Source organism: Megascapheus bottae, chromosome 28 (genome assembly GCF_031878675.1).
Source record: "Megascapheus bottae isolate mThoBot1 chromosome 28, mThoBot2.hap1, whole genome shotgun sequence".
NCBI lineage: Eukaryota > Metazoa > Chordata > Mammalia > Rodentia > Geomyidae > Megascapheus > Megascapheus bottae.
The window spans coordinates 3,545,254-3,572,351 of NC_143536.1; the positions used below are offsets into that span (position 1 = coordinate 3,545,254).

A 27,098-nucleotide genomic window follows, 5' to 3' on the forward strand; every position below is an offset into this window, starting at 1 on the left:
CATTAGTTCTCTGAGAACTTAAATAAGCCCCGCCATTCATGGCAGGGGCAGAGGGGCTTACAGCAGAGGCGGGCCCAGGGGAGGGGCTCCACAGGATGCTGGAGATCTCATCCCAGCTGCCCGGAACACAGTAAGTAGCAGGTCAGAATAAATCCAACCCTGGAGAGGCACATCCAAACCCCAGCAGGGGCTCAAATGACAGGAGTGGGCGGAGGGGCTCCCTGAGGCTTTCGGCCCCTCCCGGAAGACTGAGCCAGACTTGGTCATTGCCAAGAGCAGCAGGGAAGCCGGGAGGGAGGACCGGCATTAAATAACATCATAAATAGGTAGGGAGGCTGGGGCAGGTTAATACTGTGCACACCGGGGGGCTTCACGTTCCTGTCCAGCCAGGAACAGGGGCCTCGGCCCTGCTCCCAGCGACGCTGCTGTCCCCGGCCACATCAGGGAGTGGACTGGAGTTCCCAGCAGTTCACAGTTCAGAAGACCCCCTCCCCCGGGGAAGCAGGTCCTGAGGCTCAAGGCTGCTTCACCTTCTTTCTGTTCTTCTGGAGTTTGGCGTGTACGACTCTGAGGGTGGTCAGGAAATTGCCAAGGAAGAGGATGAGGAAGGTGACGGCCAGCACGAACACCTGGGGACCCAGAGGGCGGCAGCGGCCAGCCGGGAAGGAGAAGCCGAGTCAGCATCCGGGTGAACAGTTCCCCGCAGGAAACCCCAGTAAAGGGGGGGGCAGACGACAGAGATGAGCCAAGGTGGAGGGAACACGGGTCTGATAGGGTCCTGGAAGATTGTCCATAGACCTGCCACCATCTCCCAGCCTCCCCTCCACACACCCCATACCTGCCATTCTTTACATTCTTCGTGGCTGGAGAGCTCAAACAATGTTACAGCATTGTAGAGTTGCCAGAACTAAAGACAGAGACAGACATTGCAGGTCACACCCACCATCCCTGCCCACCCATAAGGAAGGCAGGACGGTGGCGGGGGATAGGGGCGTAAACAGGCCTGTGCCCCAGCTTCAGATATCAGAGACCCCTAGACCCCTACCCCTTGCTCCAGAACTGCAGGTGTCTTAGCCATAGCAGGTGTGAAGGCCAGCTCACTTGCTGTCCTTAATGTCCCTGGAGCCAGAGGAATGGTGACAGACCTCCCTGAGGTGTGACCTCTGGTCACTCTGATAGCAGAAGGAGGCCCTCAGTTTTCCCCTGCACCAAGTGAGTTATTGGTAAGGAGCTGGGGGTGCAGCTTCACATCCCAGCCGCTGGGACCAGCTGCGAAGGAAGTGGAGGCCCAAAGACCTTCTGTTCTAGGGGTCAGCCCAGACAAAGGTACCCACAAAGTTTAGGGGACTTACGTGGCCACAGAAGAGGAAAGGTAGGAGGAAAGTGAGACCTCGCCACATCCAGGACTGGAACCCTTCTGTGGAGAGCAAGGAAGAGCTGAGGGCCCGTCACCTCACCAGGCCTCTACCCCAAGATTAGCCAGGATAGTGCTCTCCTCGAGGTGGGCGAGTGTGCACAGTGGCGACACCAGGGGGCCGGGCAGGGCCAGCAGGCCTAGGGCTCAGAAGTCCCTTGGCCTGGCCACACTGAGGGACACCAGGAACTCTGGCCAGTTCCTTAGTTTGTGTGGGATTTTGTGCTCAGATGCAGGGTTTGTAGGTATTCTTTCAATCATGCCAAGGTAGAGCCTGCAGCAGGCTCTATCTTGGTGTCTGTGTGGGACTTGCTGTGTGGACTGGCAGCAGACTTTCTTAGAAATAGTTTCCTCAGCTGGGCAAGATGGCTCACTCCTGTAATCCTAGCTACTCAGGAGGCTGAGATCTGAGGATCAGGTTCAAAGCCAGCCTGGGCAAAAAAGGACCTGAGACTCTCATCTCCAATTAACCTCTAGAAAATGAGAAGTGGGGCTGTAGCTCAAGGGTAGGGTGGTAGCCTTGAGCTGAAGAGTGCAGGGACAGTGCCCAGGCCCAGGGGTAGAGCGGTAGCCTTGAGCTGAAGAGTGCAGGGACAGTGCCCAGGCCCAAGTTCAAACCCCAAGACCCGCACTAAATAAATAAATAGTTTCTTCTGCAAGTTTGAAGGGAGACTCTCCAAGCACTTCTGATTGGGGAGCCCATATATACATGAATAGAACTAGGTATATCTCCCCAATGCATATGTAGATATGTTTACATAAATGGTCAACTCTAAGCATGTGTGTGTATGTCTGTGTATTTTGGGTTTCTTTTTCTTTTTTTTTTTGGGTGCCAGTCCTAAGGCTTGAACCCAGTGACTAGGAGGTGTTCCTGAGCTTTTTTGCTCAAGGCTAGCACTCTATCACTTAAGCTACAGCTCTGCTTCTAGCTTTTTTGCTAGTGAATTAGAGATAAGAGTCTCAAGGACTTTCCTGCCTGGGTTGGCTTCAAACCTCAGCCCTCAGATCTCAGTCTGAGTAGCTAGGATTACAGGTGTGAGCCACCAGTGCCTGGCTTCGTTTTCTTTTCCAGTGAGATGTATTGTCCAGGCTGGATAAAGGATCCTCTAGTTTGAGTCACCAAGTAGATATCTAGGATGGCAGATATACTATGTATTATGTGTATCATAAAATGCAAGAAAAGAGAGGCCAAGAGTTTGGCCTAGTGGTAGAGTGCTTGCCCAGCATGCACGAAGAACCAGGTTTGATTCCTCAGTACCACATACATAGAAAAATGGTAGAATTCTACCATTTGAGAAAGCCCAAGGACAGTGCACAGGTCCTGAGTGCAAGCCCCAGGACTGACCAAAAAAAAAGGCAAGAAAAGGGCTAGGAGTTTCGCCTAGTGGTAATGTGCTCATCTAGCATGCATGAAGCCCTGGGTTTAAGTCCTCACTACCACATACATAGAAAAAGCTGGAAGTGGTGCTGTGGCCCAAGTGGCAGAGAGCTAACCTTGAGCAAAAAATGTCCAAGGACAGTGTTCAGGCCCTCAGTTCAAGCCCCAGGTCTGGCAAAAAAAAAAAAGCAAAGGCCCAGCACTATAGCCAGCTTCACACATGGTGATGAGTCAAACAGAATCCATGGTGACTTCAGACGAAGGCAGTCCTGGCTTTGCCGTGTGGCAATACTTAATGTTCTTACAGAGACTGGCCCCAGCAGTAGAAAGTCCAGGCTCATCATCACCGCGGGCACACTCACCCACAGTGAGGTCCAGGTGATTCCTTTCCCCGAGCGCCCGCAGCCGGTAGAGGCAGCCCCTCTGGTAATAGTACTGCAGGAACTGGACACAGCCTGCAGGGGGTGCACAGAGCCCAGGTTCAGGAAAGGCTCCCCAGGACAGGGCAGGATGCCTCTCTTCCCCAACAGACCTTAACAAACAGCAAGCTAGTGGGTCAAGGAGGGGCCCCAGCTGCAACACTCCCCAGCCTCTACCCAATCACACAATCTCACACAGGTCAGAATCTTATCAAATAAAAACAATGTGCTGGAATGCCAGATGCCGGGTGCTACACTGGAAGTCACGCGCTCAGATCCATATACAAGACAGTTCCACATACAGAAAATTTGTAGTTGTTAAAAATGAGGCGGTAAGCCGAGTGTGGTGGCTCACGCCTGTAATAATCCCAGCTACTCAGGAGGCTGAGATCTGAGGGTCAAGGTTCAAAGCCAGCCCAGGCACAAAAGGACCTGAAACTGTTACCTCCAATTAACCCCTGGAAAACAGAAGTGGGGCTATAGCTAAGGGGTAGGGTGGTAGCCTTGAGCTGAAGAGCTCAGGGACAACAAACGCTCAGGCCAAGTTCAAGCCCCATGACCCACAAAAAAAAAAAATAAAAAATAAAAAATTTAAAAATGAGAAGGTATTGACATAGAAAAACAGCCGTGATAAATTATCAAAATAAAAGGTTTTGAAGTAGGTCGCAATAGTAAAACTGATCTGTAAAACCATCCCATAGTTGTAATATATGCATAGGGCAAAAAATATATATATATATATACACATACACACATATTTATAAATAAAACAAAACGTTTGAAAGAACACAGATCTTAGCTACATTGACCATTCCTAAGGAGAAGATCATCTGGTTTTCCACTCTTAACTTTATACACTTATATATGTTTGCAAACAACTTTTGCTTAGATTTTAACTTGTAGTCTTAAATGGGCTGGGTGTAGTGGTTCCTGTGTGTAGCCCCAGCATCAGGAAGTAAAGGGAGGACTGCTGAGTCCTCTAGAGTACAGTGAGACCCCTCTCAAAGAGGCATGCGAGGGGAAGCATCTGGACCATAGCTTGGTTTAGTCCCACATTTATATATGCACGGTGGGTTCATGTGGGTAACGGGGGGGGGGGGGGGGGGAGGCTCTTTTCTGGTTTTTCAGGTCAGTGCCCTTTGCCTCCTCAGTCTCCTTCCTAAGCAGGCCAGCATTGAGGTTCACGGGGGACCCCGCGAGACCAGCCCTCCCCACTAACCCCAAGCTGAGATCAGATACTCACTCTGGAAAATTGAAAATGCTAAAAACTGATTGCGAAACTTTTGATAAATTAGTCCATTGGGCCTAGAAGAAGAAGAAAAAAAACAAACCTGAAGTGAGACACACTATGTATGAAACCTGCCATTCACCCTGGCCCATTCTGACCAAGGTGCCAGCTTTCTGTCCCAGCTGGAGTGGTCACCAAGGTGGTGAGTGGCTCACGGGACACTTAGGAGCCTCATGTTCGCCCTCCAGGGTTACTCCCCCTAAACAACCCAGCTGGCTGGGCAGAGCCTAGTTTGGGCTAGACACTGACTCCAGGCCATCCACACCCCTAAGTTGGCAGGCCCTACCCACATCTGGACCCTTCACAAGCCCCAGCTCTAGTGGTGTCCGGAGGTGAGGGGTGCAACTCACCAGGTCAGCATGACTCCAGACAGGAAAGTGGAGACATAATGGTGAGACACCCACCAGCCTTTAATTCTTGGAGAGAACAAGAGAAGGAAAGGCTCAGGCAGGAAGAAAAGCAGTGTCCATCTCTGCTTCCAGCCTGGGCGCACAGGGATGGAGCTGGCGCTGGGCTGTGGCTGGAGGCAGCCTTCAGGACTAAGGAATGGGACCACACTTGGTCCTGCGCTCCACCCTACTGTGAAACGCAGTCCTGCACTAGCCCAGAGACCTGGCTTCCAGGGCTTCCGAGAGCTTGGGAACACAACCTTGACATCACCAGGTCTTACACAAGCCCGCCTCCCTGTCCCCCAGCCCCCTGCACCATCCTTCCAGAAGCAGCAGAGCCTGCTGCCATGCCTGCTCCCCAGGATTCCTATGCTGAACCAAACTCCTCAGTACTTTGAGGGTGACTACATCTGGTGGCCTGTAAGTTACACAGGTAGGAGGCTAAGGGAAGCCATGAGGTAGGGGCTGTAGCGTCTGTAGGAGACACTAGCCATGGATATGTGGAAGAGAAACTGCTTGAAGACAAGGCCACACCTGGATTCAATCCCAGACTGACCTGAAGGAAGAAGTGTCCATTGTTTAAGAAGTCCTTTCTGCACTGAGACCTCTGCCTGCCTGGCTCTGAGTATAAATTCAAGCTGTAGACCAACTGTCACCTCCTATAAAAGGCCCTCCCCCAGCCCTTAGCCTCAACCAGCCCAGCAGCCCTGTTTCCCGTTTCCCCGTTTCTGCGCTGTGGCTACCTGTGGCCTGAGGCTGCACCTGTGACCCTCCCAGCTCAGCTCTGCGGTCCTGGCCACCCCTCTACTCCTTTGTCTGCAGCAGCTGGATTTGGGATCCCAGGCAAAACTGCCTGAGGAACAGCTTTTCATCTCACAGTTCCAGCAGACATGGGGTGGGGTGGGGGCAGAAATCTCGCTGCTCCCCTACCATCTGCAGCCGTGGAGCTCGGGATTGGTTATGTGGGGGGGAGGAGGTAGCACTTTATATTGTGGTAGTGCAAGTCAGATACAAGACAATTTGTCCATTTCAAGTATATAGTTCAGGGTTCTTTTGTTTGTTTTACCAGTCCTGGGCTTGAACTCAGGGCCGGAGCGCTGTCCTTGCACTTTCTCAAGGCTAGAGCTTTACCACTTGAACCACAGCACCACTTCTGGCTTTTTCTATGTACGTGGTACCAAGGAATTGAACCCGGGTCTTTGTGCATGGTAGACAAGCAGTCTACCACTAGGCCAAATTTCTAGCGCCCTCTGGTTTTTTTAGTACCTTCACAGAACTACACAATCAGCATCCCAGTTCATTTTGTCTTATCCCAATCCTAGGGCTTGAACTTGGGGCCTTTGATGTTGTCCCTGACCTTTTTTTTTTTTTTGCTCAAGGCCAGCACTCTATCACTTGAGCCATAGCTCCACGCCTGGTTTTTTAGCAGTTAACGGTGGGCACAGCCAGTTCCTCTGCTCCTCCCCATCCCGCCACATTGCAGTGCCCATTACCTTGAACCATTGCTGATGAGGATGCTCTCCCGGATGGTCAGGGTGCAGTAATACCACACGAGCAGGAAGTTAAAGATTTCATCCGTCACCCTGGCATAAAGAAACAGCCCAGGAGGGGGCAATGTGAGATCCAGGCACAGCTGGCACATCCTCAGCGCCTTGTGTGTATGTCTAGACTGGGGCTTGAACTCAGAGACTCAGGCTTGCTAGGCAGTTGCACTACCACTCTAACTTTGCACTGTAGTTATATCGCAGACAGAGTCTCACTCTGCCTCAGCTCTACCTTGGACCAGAATCCTCTGGCTTACATGTCTCACATAGCTGGATTTGTAGATGTGACCCACATGCTTGCCTGGTTTGTTCTTTAGGGAAAGGGATCTCACTAGCTTTTCATGATCCTCCTCTCTCTGCCTCCCAAGTAGCTGGCATTACAGGCACTCGGAACCGTGGCTGGCCAGTAGGGACTTTATGCAGTAGCCTTAGGAGACTGGCACAGAGGGACAGAAATGGAACTATGCAGGCTTTGGGTGACACTGAAAACTTAACACACCACAAGCTGCCTCTGCACACCAAAACCTCCACCCCTTGCAGAGGAGCTTCTGGGCAGGTGTTACCAAGATGCATATAGCCTTTGCCCTCAGGGACAGGCACTGAGCCCCAGCAGGTCAGCACAAGCCCAGGGCCTTCAAGAGCCTTCATTGGGGCATTTGTGACCAGACTAGCACAGTGCTGGCCAGGAAATTAACCCCTGACATCTGGGCCAAATGTTAAGTTGTATTTGGCTTAATGTTTTCTGCCCCTTTGGGGCAGAAAAACCAAGACAGAAGGAGGAGCAGTCTGCCAGGGTTAACAGCATGTACAGGCCAGGCACTGTGTTCATGGCCAGGCAGAGTGAGCTCAGTGAATGATGCCACCACCCTGCAGAGGCCCGGCCCACTGCATCTGTGTGGCTCCTGGGGACACCGGGCTAGGGGAACCTGCCCCAGCAAAGAGCCTCCTGGCTGAACTGGCTCATTCTTCCTTTTGTCATTTTATTTTTTAATAATTAAGCTATAATTCACAGACCATGAAGTTCTAGTCACAGAGCCATCTGCTTCTAGAACATTCTTTTTTTTTTTTTTTTTCTGCCAGTCCTGGGCCTGGGCACTGTCCTGGAACTTCTTTTTCTCAAAGCTAGCACTCTACCATTTGAACCACAGCACCACTTCTGCTTTTTTCTGTTTATGTGGTACTGAGGAATCGAACCCAGGACTTCATGCATGCTAGGAAGGCACTCTACCACTAAGCCACATTCCCAGGCCTTCTAGAACATTCTTACCCCTCCAAAAAGAAACCCAGTAAGCCACAAGAAGAATCTCCCCCAACCCTTGTCGAGCACAGGTCCACTGTCGCATGACCTGCCCATCCTCCATACTTCCTGTGGATGGCCTTGTGCATCTGGCATCCTTCACATGTGACATTCTCCACATCTACCCCTGTGCCACGTGCAAGCACTCCATAGAACAGACCTTCCCCACTCCACCCCACCTGACCCTTGTCACGAGAACTTCCCAGTACCCTTCAATAGTGCCCTGCTGAGGACACAGGTGGACAGGAACGGCACTCGGTGGAACACTGGTCCCCACGCACCCATGCAGAGATCCTGCATCCTCAGAACCCTTCCATGCTGCCCGGCCCACTACCTGTAGTGGAGGATGAATCGACACGCCACGGCACCCAGAAGCAGGATTATGGTCAGGTAGAGCTTAAACTTCTCATACTCATCCTTGTAGGCAAACCTGCCAAGACACACCAGGAGAAGTCCCCAACTGCTACCCTCCGGGGCCCCCGGGGGGCAGGGCCCTCAGTTCCACAGGCCTTAGACCTACTCCCACTGCCACTCCAGCCCTCAAGGACCTGCCCACCCCACCACAGGGAACCTGGCTTCTAATCAGTGATGACCAATGAGGCAGAGAAAGTCAACTACTAAAGGTCCCCTGTACTAGAGCCATGTAGGGACCTCTGGAGCAGGACAGGTCTCTCTTTCAACCAAGGCCTGTGGTGAAAGCAACAAGGGCACTGCCACCTGGAAATAGAGGATTCTGGTGGACGGGAGCTCTCCCGCAATTCCTATGAGAGGGATGCTGTAATGGAACAGAACAAGACAATTCTCGTGGGAAGTGGACAGTACTACCTACCATCATGGGGGGGAGGCAGGGAGGGAGAAATGAAGGAAAGGAAAGGAAGACATCTATCTATACAGAGATCCTAGTCTGAACTCATCTGTCATGCATGAAAAGTGCAAGGTGCCCAAGTTCCTACGTGCCCACAGGAGTCTAGGCATACTCACTTAGCCTGGTTGCTGAGGAGGGTCACGTTCACATTGCCAAGGACCAGATTCAAGTAGAGCCTGGAAGGAAGGACCTTGTGAGGACTGCTTTGCTTAAAGGCCCAGGCAGCAGCCCCACCCCAAATTATTCATGCTTCCTAAGCAAAGCTGAGCTCTGATCATTAGAAAGTTGGAAGCTAAGCTGGCAGTCCATGAGCCTCACATCTCCCAAGAACAATGACTTACTAACAAACGTGGTCACTGGTTTATTTCTTCTATTGTCAGTGAACATGGTTTTCCAGTCTTGGGGGATGATTTTCTCTGTATGCTAAGAGTACCAAAAATCTATTCTCAGTAAATTTCTGGTATGTAAAAAAACATATACTTGACTAATGTCCTTATGTTATTAGTTCCCTAGACTTATTTCTACACCCAACTGCAAGTCTGGCCCCCCATGGCAACTTCCCCCTGAGCTCCACATATGTTTTTTTTTTTGGTTATTAGAGATAAGAACATTCTTGGGGCTGGGAGTTTGGCCTAGTGGTAGAGTTCTTGCTAACATGCAGGAAGATCAGGATTTGATTCCTCAGTACCACAAACATATAAAAAAGCTAGAATTGGTGCTGTGGCTCAAGTGGTAGAGCTCTAGCCTTGAGAAAGCACAAGGACAGTGCCCAGGCCCTGAGTTTAAGCCCAGGATTGGCCAAAAAAGAAATTCTCATGGACTTTCCTTCCTAAGCTGGCTATGAACTGAGACCCTCAAATCTCAGCCTGCTGACTAGCTAGAATTATAAGCATGAGTCACCAGCGTGCAAGGCTAATACACACTTTTTAGGAAACATTCTCTCATGTTTCTCTCCCACATTTTTTTCTGTTCCTGAGTTTTTTTGCTCTACCACTTGAGCCAGAGCTATACTTTTAGGGTTTTTTAGGGGTTAACTGGAGATGAGTCTCACAGATATTCCTGCCAGAGCTGGCTTTTTTTTACTACCCCCCCGCCCCCCGTGTCTGGGGCTTGAACTCAGCTTGGGCACTATCCCTGAGCTCTTCAGCTCAAGGATACTGCCCTACCCTGAGCCAAGTCCCACTTTCCATTTTCTAGAAGTTAGAGATAAGAGTCTCAGGTTCTTTTGTGTCCCCCTTGGCTTTGAACCTTGATCCTCAGATCTCAGCCTCCTGAGTAGCTAGGATTACAGGCATGAGCTACCGTGCCCAGCTCCAGAGCTGGCTCTAAACTATAATAGTCAAATCTCAGCCTCCTGAGTAGCTGGGATTATAAGCACGAGACACCAGTGCTCAACATTACATATTCAACTTTTGTTTCTTTTTCGATTCCCCATACAAGTCAGATCGTGCAGTTATTTTTTTCTCTGTTTCTGGCTTATTTCACTGAGGTTCATCAATATGTCTTTAGTCTGAGGCTGGGTTTTTCATTTTTCTTAATTGAGATATAATTCAACATTCCATAAAACTTACCTTTGAAAACATACAGTTTTTCTAATATGCTCACGGCGTTCTATCACAATCACCATTACCTACTTCCAAGAGAACATCCCATCACCCAGAAAGAACCCTGTGCTCACAAGCAGCCCTCCCCAGCCTGCAGCAGCCCCTTCTCGCTCTGTTCTTCCGGATCTGCCTATTCTGGACATCCCGTACAAAAAGCCATATACAACATAAAACCTTCTGAGTCTCTGTTTCACAAATCAAAGACACAGAAGACACAGCACTATTTCCACCAGGAATAAATCAGGAGAGAAATTTCTGGGTCACAGTACATATACATGTTGAGCTTTCCCAGGAAAGAGAAAACACTTTTCCAAAACAATTGACTTGCTTGCCTTCCTTCCCTGCCTTCCCCTTCCTGAGAACATGGTGGTGGGGTCAGCACTGCCCACAGACGGGATGTGCAGCTATGAGGTGGAAAAGCAGTCATTTGGAAGGGCGGACTACATACATACAAGCAACTCCAGAGCTACGGCTCCTACTTGCGTAGATATTTGCAAGCATTGCCTGTTTCTACAAGTAACTGGAGCTGGGTATGTAAAGAGGGCAATCTACCCAGGTGCAGTGGCTCACGCCTGTAAGCCTAGCTACTCAGGGGACTGAGATCAGAGGATCCTGGTTCAAGGTTCAAGGCCAGCCCTGGAAACTAAAGACCATGAGACTCTGATCTCCAATCAATCACTAGAAAACCAGAAATGGCACTCTGGCTCAAGGGATAGGGCATCATCTTGAGCTGAAGAGCTCAGGGACAACATCCAGCCCCAGAATCCAAGACCCATGACCGATAGGAGAAAAAAGAAAGAAAAAGAAAAACCGTCTAAGAATGAAATGTACATACTAGAAAAGAAAGTGAAAAAGAAAGCCAACATGACAGGTCTTTTCAATATCATTCGAGCAGCAGGATCCAGCTGTACCTGGAGCTACACCTGGACTTTTCAGTTACATCAGACAAAATTTCCCCATTTTTTTCTTAGTCAACTCTGAATTGAGTTTTCTGGTATTTGTAGCATAAAGATTCTTTAGTGAGGAAAAATGCACAAAGGCCTTGTAAGAGAGAGCTGGGGAGGAATCCCAAACTACACCATAAAAGAGGTCATGAATAATGGGCTGGTGCTCCACTCTGCTCAAAATTACTGACAGCTAACTCATGGAATTTTTAGTCCAAATACAGCAATAAACAAACAAACAAACAAATAAGGAGCAAAGAGGAAATGGGTCACAATGTAACAGGGCTCCAGAGCCACCCCCACTCCGATCACTGTGGGCCCAAGAGGGACCTCCCCCACCTTCTAAATGAGTCTCGGGGAGGAGGCTCTGAGTGCCTCCTAAGCTGAACCAGAAAACAGCTTGGGGTCCGAATAGCTTGTGTTCACAGCCTGGCCTGGACAAACCTGGACTCTTGCCATGTAGACAGGATGTCCTCTAATGTTTCTAAACTATATAAAAATCTGAAGCAATGGATGTTGGCACAATATGACAGACGTCACGGGAGCATCAATACAACATACTCAATACCTGCTGGCTGTCTTGGGAGGAGACACCTGCCCTCCAGACCCCAGTGTACACACCTCCCAGGAACATTACTGTCACCAAGTGGGGCCTGGGGCCCCTCCTGGGCTCAGAGGAAACAGTGGAAAGGCCTTCCTTCCTTCTTTCCCGGCTTCCTGCTGTCCCCTCAACCTCAAGCCCCAGCAGGGTGGGGTTCCCGCAGTAGGGGTAGAAGGGCTCTCGGCCTACCCATTCTTCTTGGGCAGGTAGGCCTCCATGTCGAAGAAGACGTTCTGCCGCTCCTTGATGTGTGTGCCCATCTGCTGGACCAGCGCTGCTTCCTCCTGACTGGCATGGCACCTATACCTATGGCGGGAGGAGGGGGTAAAGAGGTGGGGACTTTGTTAAGATGCAGGAAGGGCCTGGATGCCCGTTTCCCTGGGCTCATCCACCAGCACCAATGCCTCTCATAGCCTCAGGTCTCCATCTGTACCCTCTGTTCATGATTTGGGCTTCCTGGTAACCTTGTGAGTTTGGAAATGTCCTTAGACGACGGCCACACAGTGAAGCCTCTAGAATGATGCCCACCACACAGGAAGACCTCACAGGACAGCAGCTGGCAAAACTACTTTCCTTTTGACCAGAAGAATCCAAAGGTTACTGAAAGGACAGCGCTAGATGGATGTGAAAGTAAAACCAGTCAACTCTGCCTGCAACCCGACGACGAGAGGCAAAGCTCAAAAACGGGGAAACAAGTTGGGAGGCAGTCCCCACAGAGCTGGAGGAGTCCTAGATCTAACTCGAGAACACTAACTCACAAGCCACCCCGCTGCCTTCCACCGAGTGGCCTCTCTCATGACTGGCGAGCCATCCCAGGGCTCAGGCCAGTCCTTCATGACAGAAGTGTCAGTAATGCTGAGGCTACACTGAAGCTGGCTTGGAACCCTGAAGGCCTGACACCAGGAAGCCATGCTTTACCAAGAGCGGCAACATGTTTTCTGGGAACTGTCTGCACATGCTCCCCCATGGTTACAGGTGCCCCATTTCCCAAATGGACAGCTGAGGCTACAGGTGTGATTAGTAACCTTCCCAAAAGCTACCCAGCAGAGAGAAGAACTGAGCGGGAGTTACAGACTTTGGAATGGAGGCCCAGATAAGAGATCAGGAACAAGTCCCGCAGCCTCATTTTCCTTGCCTACTTAGCATCCATGAGACCCACCCAAGGGATGAGAGAATTTCCCAAACCACGGAGGCAGGCAGCTCAAGAAGCGAATGCCATGGGGGAAACAAAGCTAAGTCAGAAGCTTGGGTATATCTGTCTCCACCAAGGGTGCCAACTTAGAATCCTCAGCCCCCCAGACACTAAGGGGAAGAGCCCCACAACCCTAGAGGATGCCTGATATTCATATGGTCTGGGGAATTGCTTAGAGGAAGTAGCACGGAGCCCCACCAGAGAAATGGCCGTTCATACTCTTGTTCCATTTGGGTCACATGGACAATCTACCCTACCAGGACCACAGCTGAGTGATCCTTCCCCAAGCACAGCTCAGCAATTTGTTCCCAGATGGACATATGTCCACTCTCCTCCATGAGGACCACACTCAGACCTTCCCCAGTTCTGAAGGCAGAAGTTCTTGTTCTGCTGGAGTGCCCGGCCAGTGAGAAGGGAGGGTCTGAACTTGGCAAGCGCATAGCCATCTCAAGGACTAGAAGCCAGAAATCAGCCTGAGAACAAAGCCACTCTAGGAGATGGCAAAATCTAGAGGAAAGGGTACTGGGAGCATGGCCTAGTGGTAGTGTGCTTGCCTAACATGCATGTAGCCCTGGGTTCAATTCCTCTATACCACATACTCAGAAAAAGCCAGAAATGGTGCTGTGGTGAAAGTGGTAGAGCTCTAGCCTTGAAAAAGCCCAAGGACAGTGCCCAGGCCCTGTGTTCAAGCCCCAGGATTGGGGTAAAAAAAAAACAACAACACAGATTCCTACCAACAAACACCCTTTGACCCCTAGATCCAGCATGCCTGACCCTGCTTCTAGTTTTTTTCCAGTAAAATTTCCATTCTTGGCTTAATTTAGTTTGTAGAGTTTTTTTTCCTTTGGTTGGTTTTCTGTATGTATGTATGTATGTTTCCCCCCCCCCCCATTAGTGCTAGGGATAAAATCCAGAGATTAGAAATGCAAGCCAAGTACTCTACCACTGATCTATGACCCTAGCTTTGGATTTTTATAGTTGTTGTTTTTCCTGCCAGTCTTGGGATTTGAACTCAGGGCCTAGGCACTGTCCTTGAGCCTCTCTGTGCTCAAGGCTAGTGCTCTACTACTTGAGCTACAGCATCACTTCCAGCTTTTTCTGTATATGTGGTACTGAGGGATGGAACCCAGGACTTCATACATGCTAGGCAAGCACTCTACCACTAAGCCATATTTCCAGTCATTTTTTTTTTCCCCCAGACACTACACTGCCCAGGCCGGCCTCAACCTGTAGCTTGTCCTGCCTCAGTCTCTGGAGTGTAGGGATTACAGATGTGCCCCATCATACCTTGCATTACAGTTATGTTTCTGTCACTTAGGATCAGGGGCACCTTTTGAGTCACACTGCCCCACCTACCTCTGGAGTGTGTGTTTCAGGTTCTTAAGGCGCTTCTTTTGTTTGTTGATGGAAGTGCTACACAGGGTCTGCAGTGCTGTCAGCTCCTCCAGCTTCTGCCTGTAAATTCTGTGTGTCTCCTGTAGGATGGAGAATGCACATAGGTCATTTTCATAAGTCAGGAGACAGGACTACAAAGGTTACTGGTTGATAGCTACCACAGTACAACCATCAAGGATGTGGCTTAGAGAACTGAGCCTGCACTTGAAGAAAGCAGCATGACACAGCATCTGCATAGTAAGTATCTGCTGGTTTTTCCTACTGAGGTGTCTGTCATTCCCTCTGATGCAAACAAATACGGCCCAACCCTCTTGTCAATTGTTTAGTCCATGTGGTTAGGTACAGCTTATGATCCCAAACCCCAAGAGCGGTCATGTGGCCAGCCAATCACTATCTTCTGGTCCCCTAGCAACTGATTGGTTCAGAGATGTTTACATGGTTCCTGTAATTCAATCCAATGAGAGCCTGAAGCCTGGGACTTTGGCTGGAAGAACTGGTTCAGGGGTGGTTTTTACCCCTGGGCTTGCTGGCAGGGTAGAAATTACACTTGGACTGTATGTAGGAAGAGCCTCCCTAAGAATGAAGCCACTCAGGAAATGAAAACTGAGAGATGGCAAAAGACAAAATTCTTTTTTTTTTTTTTTTTACTTTCTCAAGGCTAGAGCTCTACCACTTGAGCCACAGCACCATTTCTGGCTTTTTTTCTATGTATGTGGTACCAAGGAATCGAACCGGGTCTTCATGGATGCTAGGCAAACACTCTACCACTAGGCTAAACTCCCGGCCCAAAAGACAGAATTCTTTAAGAGCATAGAGGAGGTAATAAGGTTGTTGCCTGTCTTGTAGGAGTGGAGTTAGGTTTCAAAGGACCATATTGTGATTATGGACAGGTAGAAGCAAACCTGGCACCACCCCTGCATCTCTTCCAGTACATGCTAGGCAAGTACTCTATCACTAGGCCATGCTCCCAGCCACACTCCTCGTCCTTAAAGCTATCTTGCCTACTGCAGACATGATCATTCCATGAATTTACTATCAAGAACTGGCCCCAACATTGGGAGAATGGCCCTCAAAGCTCTGGAGTTCCCACCACAGTACACCCCATGTGCGCTAGCTCTGTGGCAGGAGAAGCAGCCCATATGGAGGATAAGAACACAAAAGTCAGGTCAATGCCAACAGACACAGCTTCAATGGCTGTTCTCTTAGCTGGCTGAGAAAACAGGGAGGACAGAGCCTAAACTCACACAACATGACAAGCAGGCCCAAGTTATGAAGCGAAGGCAGCAGATAAGGAAAGCTGAAAGGCAGCAAAGCGAGACCAGTTTATAAAGAAGTGCCACCCAGGGATGTGAGTTGGTATGTGAATCACTTTGTAAGTTCCCGGTGCTGGACAGTCTTCTATGTTTAAAAAAGCCGCCTATGGGGCACGCCAGCGTCCAGTGAGTGGCTTTACACTGAAGGCTTCAGGGACATAAAGGCCCTCTATGGGGCCAGCTTCTAAGACAGTAAGGTAAAGGCTGTGGAGTCAGCAGCCAAATGTTCACTGGGCCTCTTTACTGTTTAATCCTAGTTAATTTCACAAGTAAATAATGAACACATTACCTTTGTTAAAAAATAAAACACAGGAAGTTCACACCTGTAATCCTAGCTACTCAGAAGCCTGAGATCTGAGGATGGTGGTTCAAAGCCAGTCCAGGCACTAAAGTCCGAGGACAGAGGTTCAAAGCCAGCGCAGGCATTAAGTCCATGAGAATCTTATCTCTAATTAACCACTAGAAAATCGAAAGTGGCCCTGCGTCTCAAGGGGAAGGGCGGTAGCCTTGAGCTGAAAAGCTCAGGGACAATACCCCGGCTCAGAGTTCAAAACCCATGACTGACAAAACACACAAACAAACAAAAAAACCCTCAATCCTAGCACACTACTCAATTCTGCCACAAATGTGGGCATGGGTCCTCATCTCAGCAATGACTGCTGTTGAGGCCACAGAGCTATTTCTCTTTGTGTAATCTTTTTGGTATGATTAAATTACGTTTTGGTCCACTGTTCATGTCACTGTGAAATCACCCATAATTAAGGCCCCTTGTTCCCCTTGTATGACTTGACAGCTCCCCCTAATAGACACACTTACATCCTTTCTACACAGTATCCTACCCTCTCCAAAAAGGAGATGAATCTTTTCTGTGGGTTATTTCAGCCCTCCACACTGACCTCAGATGAGTTCCACCCATCCAGGGCTCACTTGCCCCGCCCCCTTGTTAGCTCTGGCCAATAGGAGCCCAGGGGAAGACAACTGGTGGGTAAGTGGAGACAGGGAGTGGGCATGTCTTCCTCCTGCTACCACCCTGGCCCCCAACATCATCCAATCACAACAACTCCTGATAGCAGCTCTACCCACCCACTGCCCACCAGACAGCACAGAGGACCTTCATGGACAGTTCAGAGTAGAACTGGCCCCTGTTCCAGGCAGCACCAGGGAGCCACCCACATCTCTGAAAAAAAAAAAAATCTTTTCAGTGGCACTTTTCTTGCCAGAGCCCTGAGTTCTTTATCATTCCTTTGCCAGTCTTTAGACTTAAGACTACATGGGGGGCGGGGGGTGCAGCTGTAGTAGTACAGTGATTGCCTAGCATGCATGAAGCCTTTGGCTTCAATTCCTCAGTACCACATACACAGAAAAAGCAACAAGTGGTGCTATGGCTCAAGCAGTAGAGTGCTAGCCTTGGGCAAAAGCAGCTTAGGAGCTGGGTTGCTGGTGGCTCAGGCCTGTAATCCTAGCAGCTCAGGAAGCTGAGATCTGAGGATCTCAGTTCAAAGCCAGCCCAGGCACAAAGTCCACGAGACTCTTACCTCCAGTTAAACTGAAAGAGGTGCTGGGTTCATTGTGGTAGAGCACTATCCTTGAGCTGAAAAGCTCAGGGACAGCACCCAGGCCCAGAAATTCAAGCCTAGGACCCACAAAAATAAAAAGACTACATCCCAATGTATCACTAAGCAATACATAGTATTGTGTTGAATGTAACTATATCACATATTGTACATATCCCTGTGCAACCTTGTCAGTGCTTACATGCATATACCCTATCTACTCCAAAAGCAGACATTGAGAGGCTCACCTTAGGGTCAGTCCCAGCAAAAGTGTTTGGGAAACCTCATCTCCACAAATAAGCCAGGTGTGTTGGTACAATTATGTAATCCTAGCTCTGCAGGAAGCATAGACAGGTGGACTGAAGTCTGCAGCTGGTCCTAGCCATTAAATGAAACCCTATCTAAGAAATAACTAGGTGCCCGGAGTTTGGCCTAGCTTGCCTAGCATGAACAAAGACCTGGGTTCAATTCCTCGGTACCACATACATAGAAAAGCCACAAGCGGTGCTTGGCTCAAGCGGCAGAGCTCTAGCCTTGAGCACAGAGAAGCTCAGGAACAGTGCCTATGCACTGAGTTCAAGCCCCAAACCTGGCCCCCCCCCAAAAAAAAATGGAGAATGGATAAAACATAAGACATGCTAACATTAAACCTGTGAGCTGGGATCCCCTCAGCGTCTTTCCTCCTAGGGGAGTCACAAACAAGTGAGTTTCCAGTGGCAGATTCAGAGAGCTGGGCCTCCTCCCATCCTCTGAGACACCAGGCATAGTCCCAGAGGGCAGCCCGGTAATGATTCAGGCCCCAGTGGACTGTGAGCCATCTGGAGGAAGAGTCCTAAGATTCAGAACACGGGAGTGAGATTGCCAGCTACTCCAGAGGCTGAGATCTGAGGATCAAGGTTGAAGCCAGCAAGGGCACAAAAGGACCTGAAACTCTTATCTCCAATTAACCCCTAGAAAATGGGAAGGGGGGGCTTGGCTCAAGGGTAGGTTAGTAGCCTTGAGCTGAAGAGCTTAGGGACAGTGCCCAGGCTGAGTTCAAGCCCCATGACCCACAAAGAAAAAAAAAAAAAAAGAATTGCCAGATAAGCGAGTCTGGCACACAGAGAGGTTCCAGCTCAGAGGCTGGTGGATGGCAAGGGGGCAGTGCCACCACTAAAGCACACAGCCTTACGGCTAAGCCTTTGACTGGCAGTAAACTTTCAAGACATTACTTTCATAGGATTTGCTTTCTAAGAAATCATCTTCAACTAGATTTTCTGCTGCTGACTATGCCTAAGCAAGGCCTGTTGCCATAGAAACACTACCACAGCGACTTCACTCGAAGTATTAACAGCTCTGTCCTGGGAAAGATTCTGAGTCATGTGCCAGGATCTCTTACTGCTTCCTACTTAGTGCTCTTATTGCTTCTACAGCAGAAGCAGTAGGAGGGAGATGTACAAGGGGGTTAGTTGTCCAGGAGGCAGGAAAAGAGAAGAGTTGTGCTTGAGCTTCCAGTAAGACTGGCTGGGGGGCCGGGAGTTTGGCCTAGTGGTGGAGTGCTTGCCTAACATGCATGAAGCCCTGGATTAAATTCCTCAGTATCACATACACAGAAAAAAACAGAAGTGGTACTGTGGCTCAGGTGGCAGTGCACTAACCTTGAGAAAGTTCAAGAACAGTACCAGGCCCTGAATTCAAGCCCCAGACTGGCCAAAAAAAAACAAAAGAAAGAAAGAATGGTTGTGTTCAAGAAGCCAAGTTAGCCAGGCATTGGGGGTTCATGTTGGTAATCCTACCTACTAAGGAGGCTGAGATCTGAAGATCACAGTTCAAAGCCAGCCCAGGCAAGAAGGCCTGGAAACTCTTATCTTCAATTAACCACCAAAAAACTGAAAGTAGAGCTTTGACTCAAAGTGGTAGAGCACTAGCCTTGAGCCAAAGAGCTAGGAACAGTGCCGAGGCCCTGAATACAAGGTACACGACCAGCAAAAATAAATACATTTAAACACTCAGTTACAGAACCTTAGTTTCCTCGGTTGTGAAAGACTGAGAGATGAATGAGGTACATGCTGTTACAAAGATATGGTGACATCAAAGACAATGCAGCGTGGCCAGGCACACAGGCTCACAAACTGCAATCCTCTGGCTCTCAGCCTCCACTATAGCTAATATTATAGAGTGAGGCCCTGGCCCCAGCACCCTTCCTCATCTTATTTTCTATAGTATGAACAGCACTGGTCTCAGAGGCAGACTCATGACCAAGGCCTAGCTACCCAGGGATCATTACATGATCTAAGCTGGGCCAATGACATCCCTGAAGATCCTGTTAGGAACTAAGAGGTAAGAAAAGATGTCCTGTATCTACCGGCTTTACTAAGTTGGTAGTTGTCAGTCTCATGCTGCAAGTGGCCATCTTTACCACATCATTCCTGAAAAGGAAATTTACAACAGGAGATATACACATGTATAATAGGAGCTCCTAGATCCAGCATTTCCTGAAGCCATTTTGCTACTGGATTTCCCAATCCATAAGCCAAAAACCTCCCTTTGTGGCTTAAAACCACCTGGAATTGAGTTCTTGTCACTTGCAACTAAGATTCCTGATCAATGCATAGTGTATAAAGCTCCATATGAAGCTGGGTGTGGTGGCTCATGCCTGTAATCCTAGCAACTCAGGAGGCTGAGATCTGAGGACCTCAGTTTAAAACCAGCTGAGGCACTAAAGTCCCTTGAGACTCTTTTTTTTTTTTTTTTTTTTTTTTTTGCCAGTCCTGGGCTTGAGCTCAGGGCCTGAGCACTGTCCTTGGATTTTCTCAAGGCTAGAGCTCTACCACTTGAGCCTCAGCACCACTTCCAGCTATTTTTTTCTATGTATGTGGTACCAAGGAATTGAACCTGGGTCTTCATGTATGCTAGGCAAGCACTCTACCTCTAGGCCAATCTCCTTGCACCAAGGTGGTAGTCTTGAACTGAAGAGCTCAAGGACAGCACCCAGGCCCAGAGTTCAAGCTCCATGACTGACAAAAGAATAAATAATTACATTAATTAAAAAATAAATAAAACACAGGAAGTTGCTGAGTACCCATGGCTCACACCTGTAATCCTAGCTACCCAAGAGGCTGAGATCTTAGGAGCTCACATGAGATTATCTCCAATAAATCATCGAGAGAGAGAGAGAGAGAGAGAGAGAGAGAGAGAGAGAGAGAGAGAGAGAGAGAGAAGTGGAGCTACAGCTCAAGTGGTAGTGTGCTAGCCTTTAGCACAAAAGCTCATGCACAGAGACTAGATCCTGAGGTCAAACCCCAGGACTGGGACCAACAACAACAACAACAACAACAAAACAAACAAACAACTAGAGGTTAGCCAACCACTGGTGGCTCATGTATGTAATCCCACAGCTACTCAGGAGACTAAGGATCTGAGGATCAAAATTTGGAGCCAGCCCCAGTCAGGAACGTCTCTGAGACTCTTATCTCCAATAAATGACTCCAAGAACATCAGAAGTGATGCTATGGCCCAGAGACAGAATGCTAACCTTGAACGCAAAGAAGCTCAGAGACAGTGCCTAGGCCCTGAGTTCAAACCACAATACGAGAAAGAAAAAACACAACACAAATACCAGCACCCACACCCACACATGACGTTGATATTTAGATCAAATGTGATACACAATCTATGTATCACATGGTTTGCTGTTCTGGTTATAACACCTGAGCCAAGCCTTCACTCCTAGCTCTTTGGTAGTTAATTGGAGAGCTGACTCTCCTGGACTTCCCTGCCTGGGGGGCTAACTTCAAACTTTGATCCTCAGATCGTATCCTTCCAGGTAGCTAGGATGTCAGGTATGAGTCACTGATGCTCAGTGCCCAGCTTGTTAGCCTTTATTTTGCAGATAATCTCAGGAAGACTGCTTCTCTCAGGCGAGAGACCAGACAGTGCGGAATCCAGGAATCCTGCCTTCCTATCCAGGTTTCTTTCTGTTCCACCTGCTTCTAAAAAAGAAGGCCCAAAGGGCTGGGAGTTTGGCGTAGTGGTAAAGTGCTTGCCTAGCATGCACAAAGATCCAGGTTAGATTCCTCAGTCTTACACACATAGAAAAGGCTGGAAGTGGTGCTGTAGCTCAAATGGTAGAGCTCTATCCTTGAGAAAGCCCAAGGACAGTGCTCAGGTCCTGAGTTCAAGCCCCAGGACTGGTTAAAAAAAAAAAAAAAAGCCCAGGGCTGGGAGTTTGGCCTAGTGGTTAAAGTGCTTGCCTAGCATGCACGAAGACCCGGGTTTGATTCCTGGTACCACATATGTAGAAAAAGCCGGAAGTGGTGCTGAGGCTCAAGTGGTAGAGTTCTAGCCTTGAGAAAGTCCAAGGACAGTGCTCAGGCCCTGAGCTCAAGCCCAGGATTGGCAAAAAAAAAAGCCCAACCTGGATGCGGTGGTGGCTCATGCCTGCAATCCTAGCTACTCAGGAGGCTGAGATCTGAGGATGGAGGTTCAAAGCCAGCCCATGCACTAAAAAGTCCATGGGACTCTTATCTCCAATTAATCACTAGAAAAGCAGAAGTGGCACTATGGCTCAAGGGGTAGGGCAGTAGCCTTAAGCTGAAGAGCTCAGGGACAGTGCCCAGGCCCAGAGTTTAATTCCCATGACAGACCAAAAGAAAAAGAAAAAAAAACAGAAGGGCTCACAGTCCTGAGCCCAAGCCCAGAACTGACAAAATACACAGACACACACACACAGAAGAAACCAAAATGGAAGAACAAAAGGCAGCAAAAGGGGCTGGGAGTTTGGCCTAGTGGTAGAGTGCTTGCCTAGCATGCACGAAGACCCGGGTTCAATTCCTTGGTACCACATACTTAGAAAAAGCCAGAAATGGTGCTGAAGCTCAAGTGGTAGAGCTCTAGCCTTGAGAAAAATCCAAGGACAGTGCTCAGGCCCTGAGCTTAAGCCCAGGACAGGCCAAAAAAAAAAAAAAAAGGGCAGCAAAAGAGCTCTTAGGGCACAGATCTGTCTTGGAAAATAGTTAAAAGTGGAGTCAATCAGGGCGGGGAGTTTGGTAGTGGTAGAATGTGGTAGAATGCTTGCCTAGCATGCACAAAGACCCGGGTTCAATTTCTCGGTACCACATAAATAGAAAAAAAGCCAGAAGTGGTGCTGTGGCTCAAGTGGTAGAACCCTAGCCTTGAGAAAATCCAGGGACAGTGCTCAGGCTCTGAGCTCATGCCCAGGACTAGCCAAAAAAAAAAAAAAAAAATGCAGTCAATCTGGGTGCTGGTGGCTCAGAGCTATAATCCTAGCTACTCAGAAGGATGAGATCTGAAGATCAAAAATTCAAAGCCAGGGTGGGGACCATGGCCTGGTGGTAGAGTGCTTGCCTAGCATGCATGAAGCCTGGATTCCATTCCTTGGTACTACATACACAGAAAAAGCTGGAGGTGGTGCTGTGGCTCAAGTGGTAGAACACTAACCTTGAGAAAGCTCAAGGACAGTGCCCAGGCCCTGAGTTCAAATGCTGGGACTGGGGGGGAAAAATTCAAAGGCAGACTGGGCAGGAAAGTCCTTGAGACGCTTAACCACCCAAAATCCAGAAGTTGAGCTAGGGCTCAAGTGGTAGAACACTAGCCTTGAGTACAGGACTGAGTTTAAGGCTCAGAACTGACACCAATACACACACACACATACACACACACACACACACACACACACAGGAGTGCAAATTCTAGACCGGGTATAGAGGCTCACTCATGTAATCTCAGCTACCCAAAAGACTGAGATCTGGAGGAAGACGGCTCAAAACCAGCCCTGGGGGCCCAGAGTATGACCTAGTGGTAGAGTACTTGCCTAGCATGCACAAAGACCTGGTTTTGATTCCTCAGTACCACATATATAGAAAAGGCCACAGATGGTGCTGTGGTTCAAGTGGTAGAGCACTAGCCTTGAAAAAGCCCAAGAACAGTGCTCAGGCCCTGAGTACAAGCCCTAGGACTGGCAGGGGGAAAACAAACAGATAAACAAACAAACAAAAAAACTGCCCAGGACCGGCACGGTAGAGCTACCGTGCCTGTAATTGTAATTCTAGCTACTCAAGAGGCTGAGATCTGAGGATCAAGGTTCAAAGCCAGAGGGGACACAAAAGGACCTGATACTCTATTTCAAATTAACCTCTAGAAAATGGGAAATAGGGCTGTGGCTCAAGGGATAGGCTCAGTAGCCCTGAGCTGAAGAGCTCAGGGACAGCACCCAAGTTGAGTTCAAGACAGCCCTCCGGCCCCTCCCCCCAAAAAATCTTGGAGACTCAATCTCCAACTAATCAGCAAAATCCAGACTGGAGGCCTCACTCAAGTGGAAGAACACCAGCTGTGAGCAAGCAAGTCAAAAGAGTGTTGAGTCTCTGCATTCTCACTACAGTCCCACACCAAACACAAAAAAAAATCTTTATGGTTACCTACAAGGCCCCTGTGACCTATGATGTCAGGGACTGGAGAAAGCTGCAGAAAGGTGCTTTATGGGGTGGGAAAACAGTCAGGTTTCCAGTAGACAAAGCAGGAACTGTCACTGTCTATGTGTGACCTTCTGTGGGTCCGTGTATGCTGACCTTAAAATGGTGCCCAACTCATGAGTGTGGGAAAAACCCCAAACATCCAAAGGCTCAAGCCCCACGGACATTCAATATTCCCCAGAACCCACCAAGGCCTGGACAGAGGCAAATCACATCACAAAGCACATTTCCAAAACTCTAGATCCTTTCCTTTAGGAAGTTCAAGCATTATACTGTTTTTTCGTTTGTTTTTGTAGAAAGAGGGATTTCCAACCACCTTTCAAATATTTCAAGGGCTGGGAATTAGCCTTGATTTCATTTTCTCGGGCCCATGTAGGAAAAGTTTGATCGGTGAGGATTTCCTGGTGAAAAGCAAGTCTATCGTACAGTTAACATCTCTCGAGGCAGCCTGCTCCATTCCTCACCACCACCATCACCACATCATCTCTCTGATTCTCCAAGAGCTGTCTCTGAGCTGAGTCTCTGTCCAACACTTACACAATGTCCACCCTAGACTTATGACACACATAGTTCCAGCAACGTCCATCCCAGGAATCCAGAACTCTGACATGTGAAGACAGAGAGAAGCCTCCCAAACATGTAAAGAACTGAGTTCTAGCCCCAATTTTATCACTAAATAGCTTTGTGATCCCAACCCTGTCAATCACCATGTCCAACCTTTGGCTTCCTCAACATGAAATGAACATAGAGGTGGTGTGTTTGCTCCAGTCTATGACCTTGGACCCCAGGAGACCATCTGTCCCTAACCTCTGACCAAGAAGCTGACCATCAAAGCCTACAATCAGTAGAGTCCTTCCTTCCCAAAGTAGGAGCTAGTCTGTTCCAGTCCCCCCACTTTTAAACATCTGGGCAGGACATTCTCCACCTCCATCCAGCTGGCCCTCTACGACTCGTGCTGCATGTCAGGGGGATGCCATCCAGATTCAAGCACAATCCCTCTGTCCCAGACACTCTTGGGCATCTGTCACATCTTGACATCCAACTGTCCAGGTAGAAACATAACAACAAATCAAAGGACTCCTCAGCAACATCTGCCTGCCAAGACTTGCTATCTAATTGCTGATAATTGTATTAATTGGAAAGCTCTGAAGTATCGGACTCCTCCTCCACCTCCTCATCTAAGGCAGGGCAGAGGAAAGGAATTAGCAACAACAAAAGCCCCACCCAGCATACTTCTTCACCTTCTCTGATCCTAAGACCCATTCTGTGGCTCCATGGCTGGGCATAACCTCAAAGTCCAGTGAGACTGAGTATTTGGAAGTGGTAGTACACAACAATAAGCCTAGCTTTGTAAGGCAAACAGAGGAGGGTCTAGAGTTTGAGGACAGCCTCAACTACAGAGTGAGATGCTATCTAGAGAAAAAAAGAAAGGAAAGGAAAAAGAAAAGAAGCTAGGTGCCAGTGGCTCAGGCAACTCGACTAAGGAATGGAAGCTGAGATCCAAGGATCATGGTTCAAAAAGCCTGATGGGACAGGAAAAGTCTGTGAGACTCTTATCTCCAATTGCTACCAAAAAGCTGGTAATGGAGTTGTGACTCATGTGGCAGAGTAAAAAAGCAAAGGGATAGGGTATCCCAGAGTTCAAAGCCCCCCCCCCACACGAAGGAAGGAAGGGAGGGAGGAAGTAAGAGAGGGAAGAAAGAAGAGAGGGAGGAAGGGAGTCTTTTCCATGGGTGGAAACAAAAGGATCCCTGGGAACCAAGAGAGACCAAAGCCCTAGACTTGAAGGAGGTTTCAACCCACACCCGGGGCCAGGCAAAGAATGACATGCCTACAGTAACACCTCCTTCCTTCTCATGCCCCTTCATCTGACCACCAGCCTCAGGTGTAGAACCCAGGCGATCTCTTCTCTCCTCTGGACACTGTAGGTGACCAACTGCAGCCAAGGGCTACACAGCCAGGGAATATGTCAGTGTGCCAACTGAGCAGCGGCGAAGAGGGAGGCGAGTGGATGTGCTGTGATTTCGGCAAATGGTACTTTTAACTTCCTGAGAAAACAGACAAGCATGTGGCCGAAAAGAGAACGGTTCCAAAAGTGATCCCTGTTTTAATCAATCCCAAGCTTCCCTGAGGGAGCTCCAGTCCCCTGGGCAGAGCTTAGCCCTTCCTGAACCCATCAGGAAAGGGGATCCTGCCAGAACCGGCAGCAATGCCAGTTACTCCAGGGTGCCTCTTACACCCACTTCTGCCTCACCCCGAAAAAGGCTCTGGCCAGCAGGGTGCGGCTGGGGTACACCCTTTATCACCCACCGGGTGAGGCTGCCAGCTGTGGGAACTGAGAGATACGTCCACAACCCCACGATGTCTGCAGCAGCCCGGAGGTTGGGGCACTACAAGAGAGTCCCCAACAGAGGATGGTGGGAGGGTCCTTAATCCTCAACACAGCTTAGGGGTTCAAGGTGAAAGGCTTCTCAGCACCCTTCCCAAAATGGAGCTGAGCTGCCCCGCCAGCCAGCCTGGGGGGGAGGCGGGGAGGGGGGGACAAGCTGCTCACAGCAGGTTTGGGGGTCTGGGGAGGGCAGGGCCGGGGGGCTGGGCTGTTCTTGCGGAGTCCCAGCACCCACCAAGACCCCACCGCCCCTTCCACACAGACACGCCTGGAACTTGCACTCGGGGACCCCAGACCAACTTTCTGCGGCCAAGGAGGTGCAGAAGCCGGAGGAAAGAACCGGTGGGCGCCGGAGGGGGAGGGGGCTTCGCGGAGGCGCCGGGAGGCGGGAGGGGGCGTGTCCGCGCCGACCCCCGGGCCCCCGAGGCCTGGCCGGGGCTCCTCCCGCCCGGCTCGCCCCACCTCCGGGGCAGGGCAGGCGGCCGAGTGAGGGGACCAGGTGGCCCGGCCCTACCTGCAGTTCCTGAAATTCTCCCTCCAGCTCGTGCCACTCGCGCTCGCAACACTCCAGCTGCCCCGACATGGTGCAACCCTGCAAAGGCGGTGGGCGGCTGCGGCTCCCGCAGCGTGGCCGCGCCGGCCGCCCGCACCTCACGCCCGCCACCCGCCGTCCGCCCGCCCGCCCGCCGGCCGCCTTCCCAGGCACCAGCTGTTCCTGCGCAGCCGGAGCCACGCGCGCACCTGACGTCACGGCCCCGCCCCGCCCCCTCGCGCGAGGGGCGGGGCCGCGCGTGCGCACTGCCTCCACCCCGCCACCCCCGTCTCCCGAGGCCGCTGCCACAACCCCCTCGGCTGCGCCGTACGCCGGCTGGGTCCGGGCGCCTCGGTCGCTGCCCCGGGGAGTATCTGGCGCCTCCGGAACGCCTCTCTCTCCCCTCGGAGGGGCCGAAGAGCTCGTCCACGCGCTGCCCTGCACGTGGGAGGGCGGGGGGAGAGCAGGGGAAGGAGAAAGCTCGCCCGCTCCGGACGTGGCTTAGCCCCGC

General features: G+C 49.9%; 1 protein-coding gene across 1 annotated transcript; it reads right to left on the reverse strand.

Moving 5' to 3' along the window:
• Tmem120b (transmembrane protein 120B) lies at positions 1-26,747 on the reverse strand. The gene is made up of 12 exons (XM_090320546.1): positions 26,570-26,747; positions 14,292-14,410; positions 11,933-12,049; positions 8,711-8,770; positions 8,064-8,159; positions 6,382-6,471; positions 4,850-4,915; positions 4,455-4,516; positions 3,155-3,247; positions 1,353-1,417; positions 839-907; positions 1-629 (listed from the first exon to the last, which is right to left on the reverse strand). Exons 1-12 carry the CDS (start codon positions 26,636-26,638, stop codon positions 516-518), a joined length of 1,020 nt encoding a protein of 339 aa, XP_090176672.1. The 5' UTR covers positions 26,639-26,747; the 3' UTR covers positions 1-515.
• Between the last annotated feature and the right edge of the window lie 351 nt (positions 26,748-27,098).

What these genes read in the sequence shown, in the direction of transcription:
- Tmem120b (XM_090320546.1), bottom strand. Translation starts at nt 26,638, where the DNA reads ATGTCGGGGCAGCTGGAGTGTTGCGAGCGCGAGTGGCACGAGCTGGAG. An exon ending in CTGAAACACACACTCCAGAG is followed by an intron (nt 12,050 to 14,291) that starts GTAGGTGGGGCA and finishes CTCCCGCCATAG; the next exon opens with GTATAGGTGCCATGCCAGTC. An exon ending in CGATTCATCCTCCACTACAG is followed by an intron (nt 6,472 to 8,063) that starts GTAGTGGGCCGG and finishes TCTTTATGCCAG; the next exon opens with GGTGACGGATGAAATCTTTA.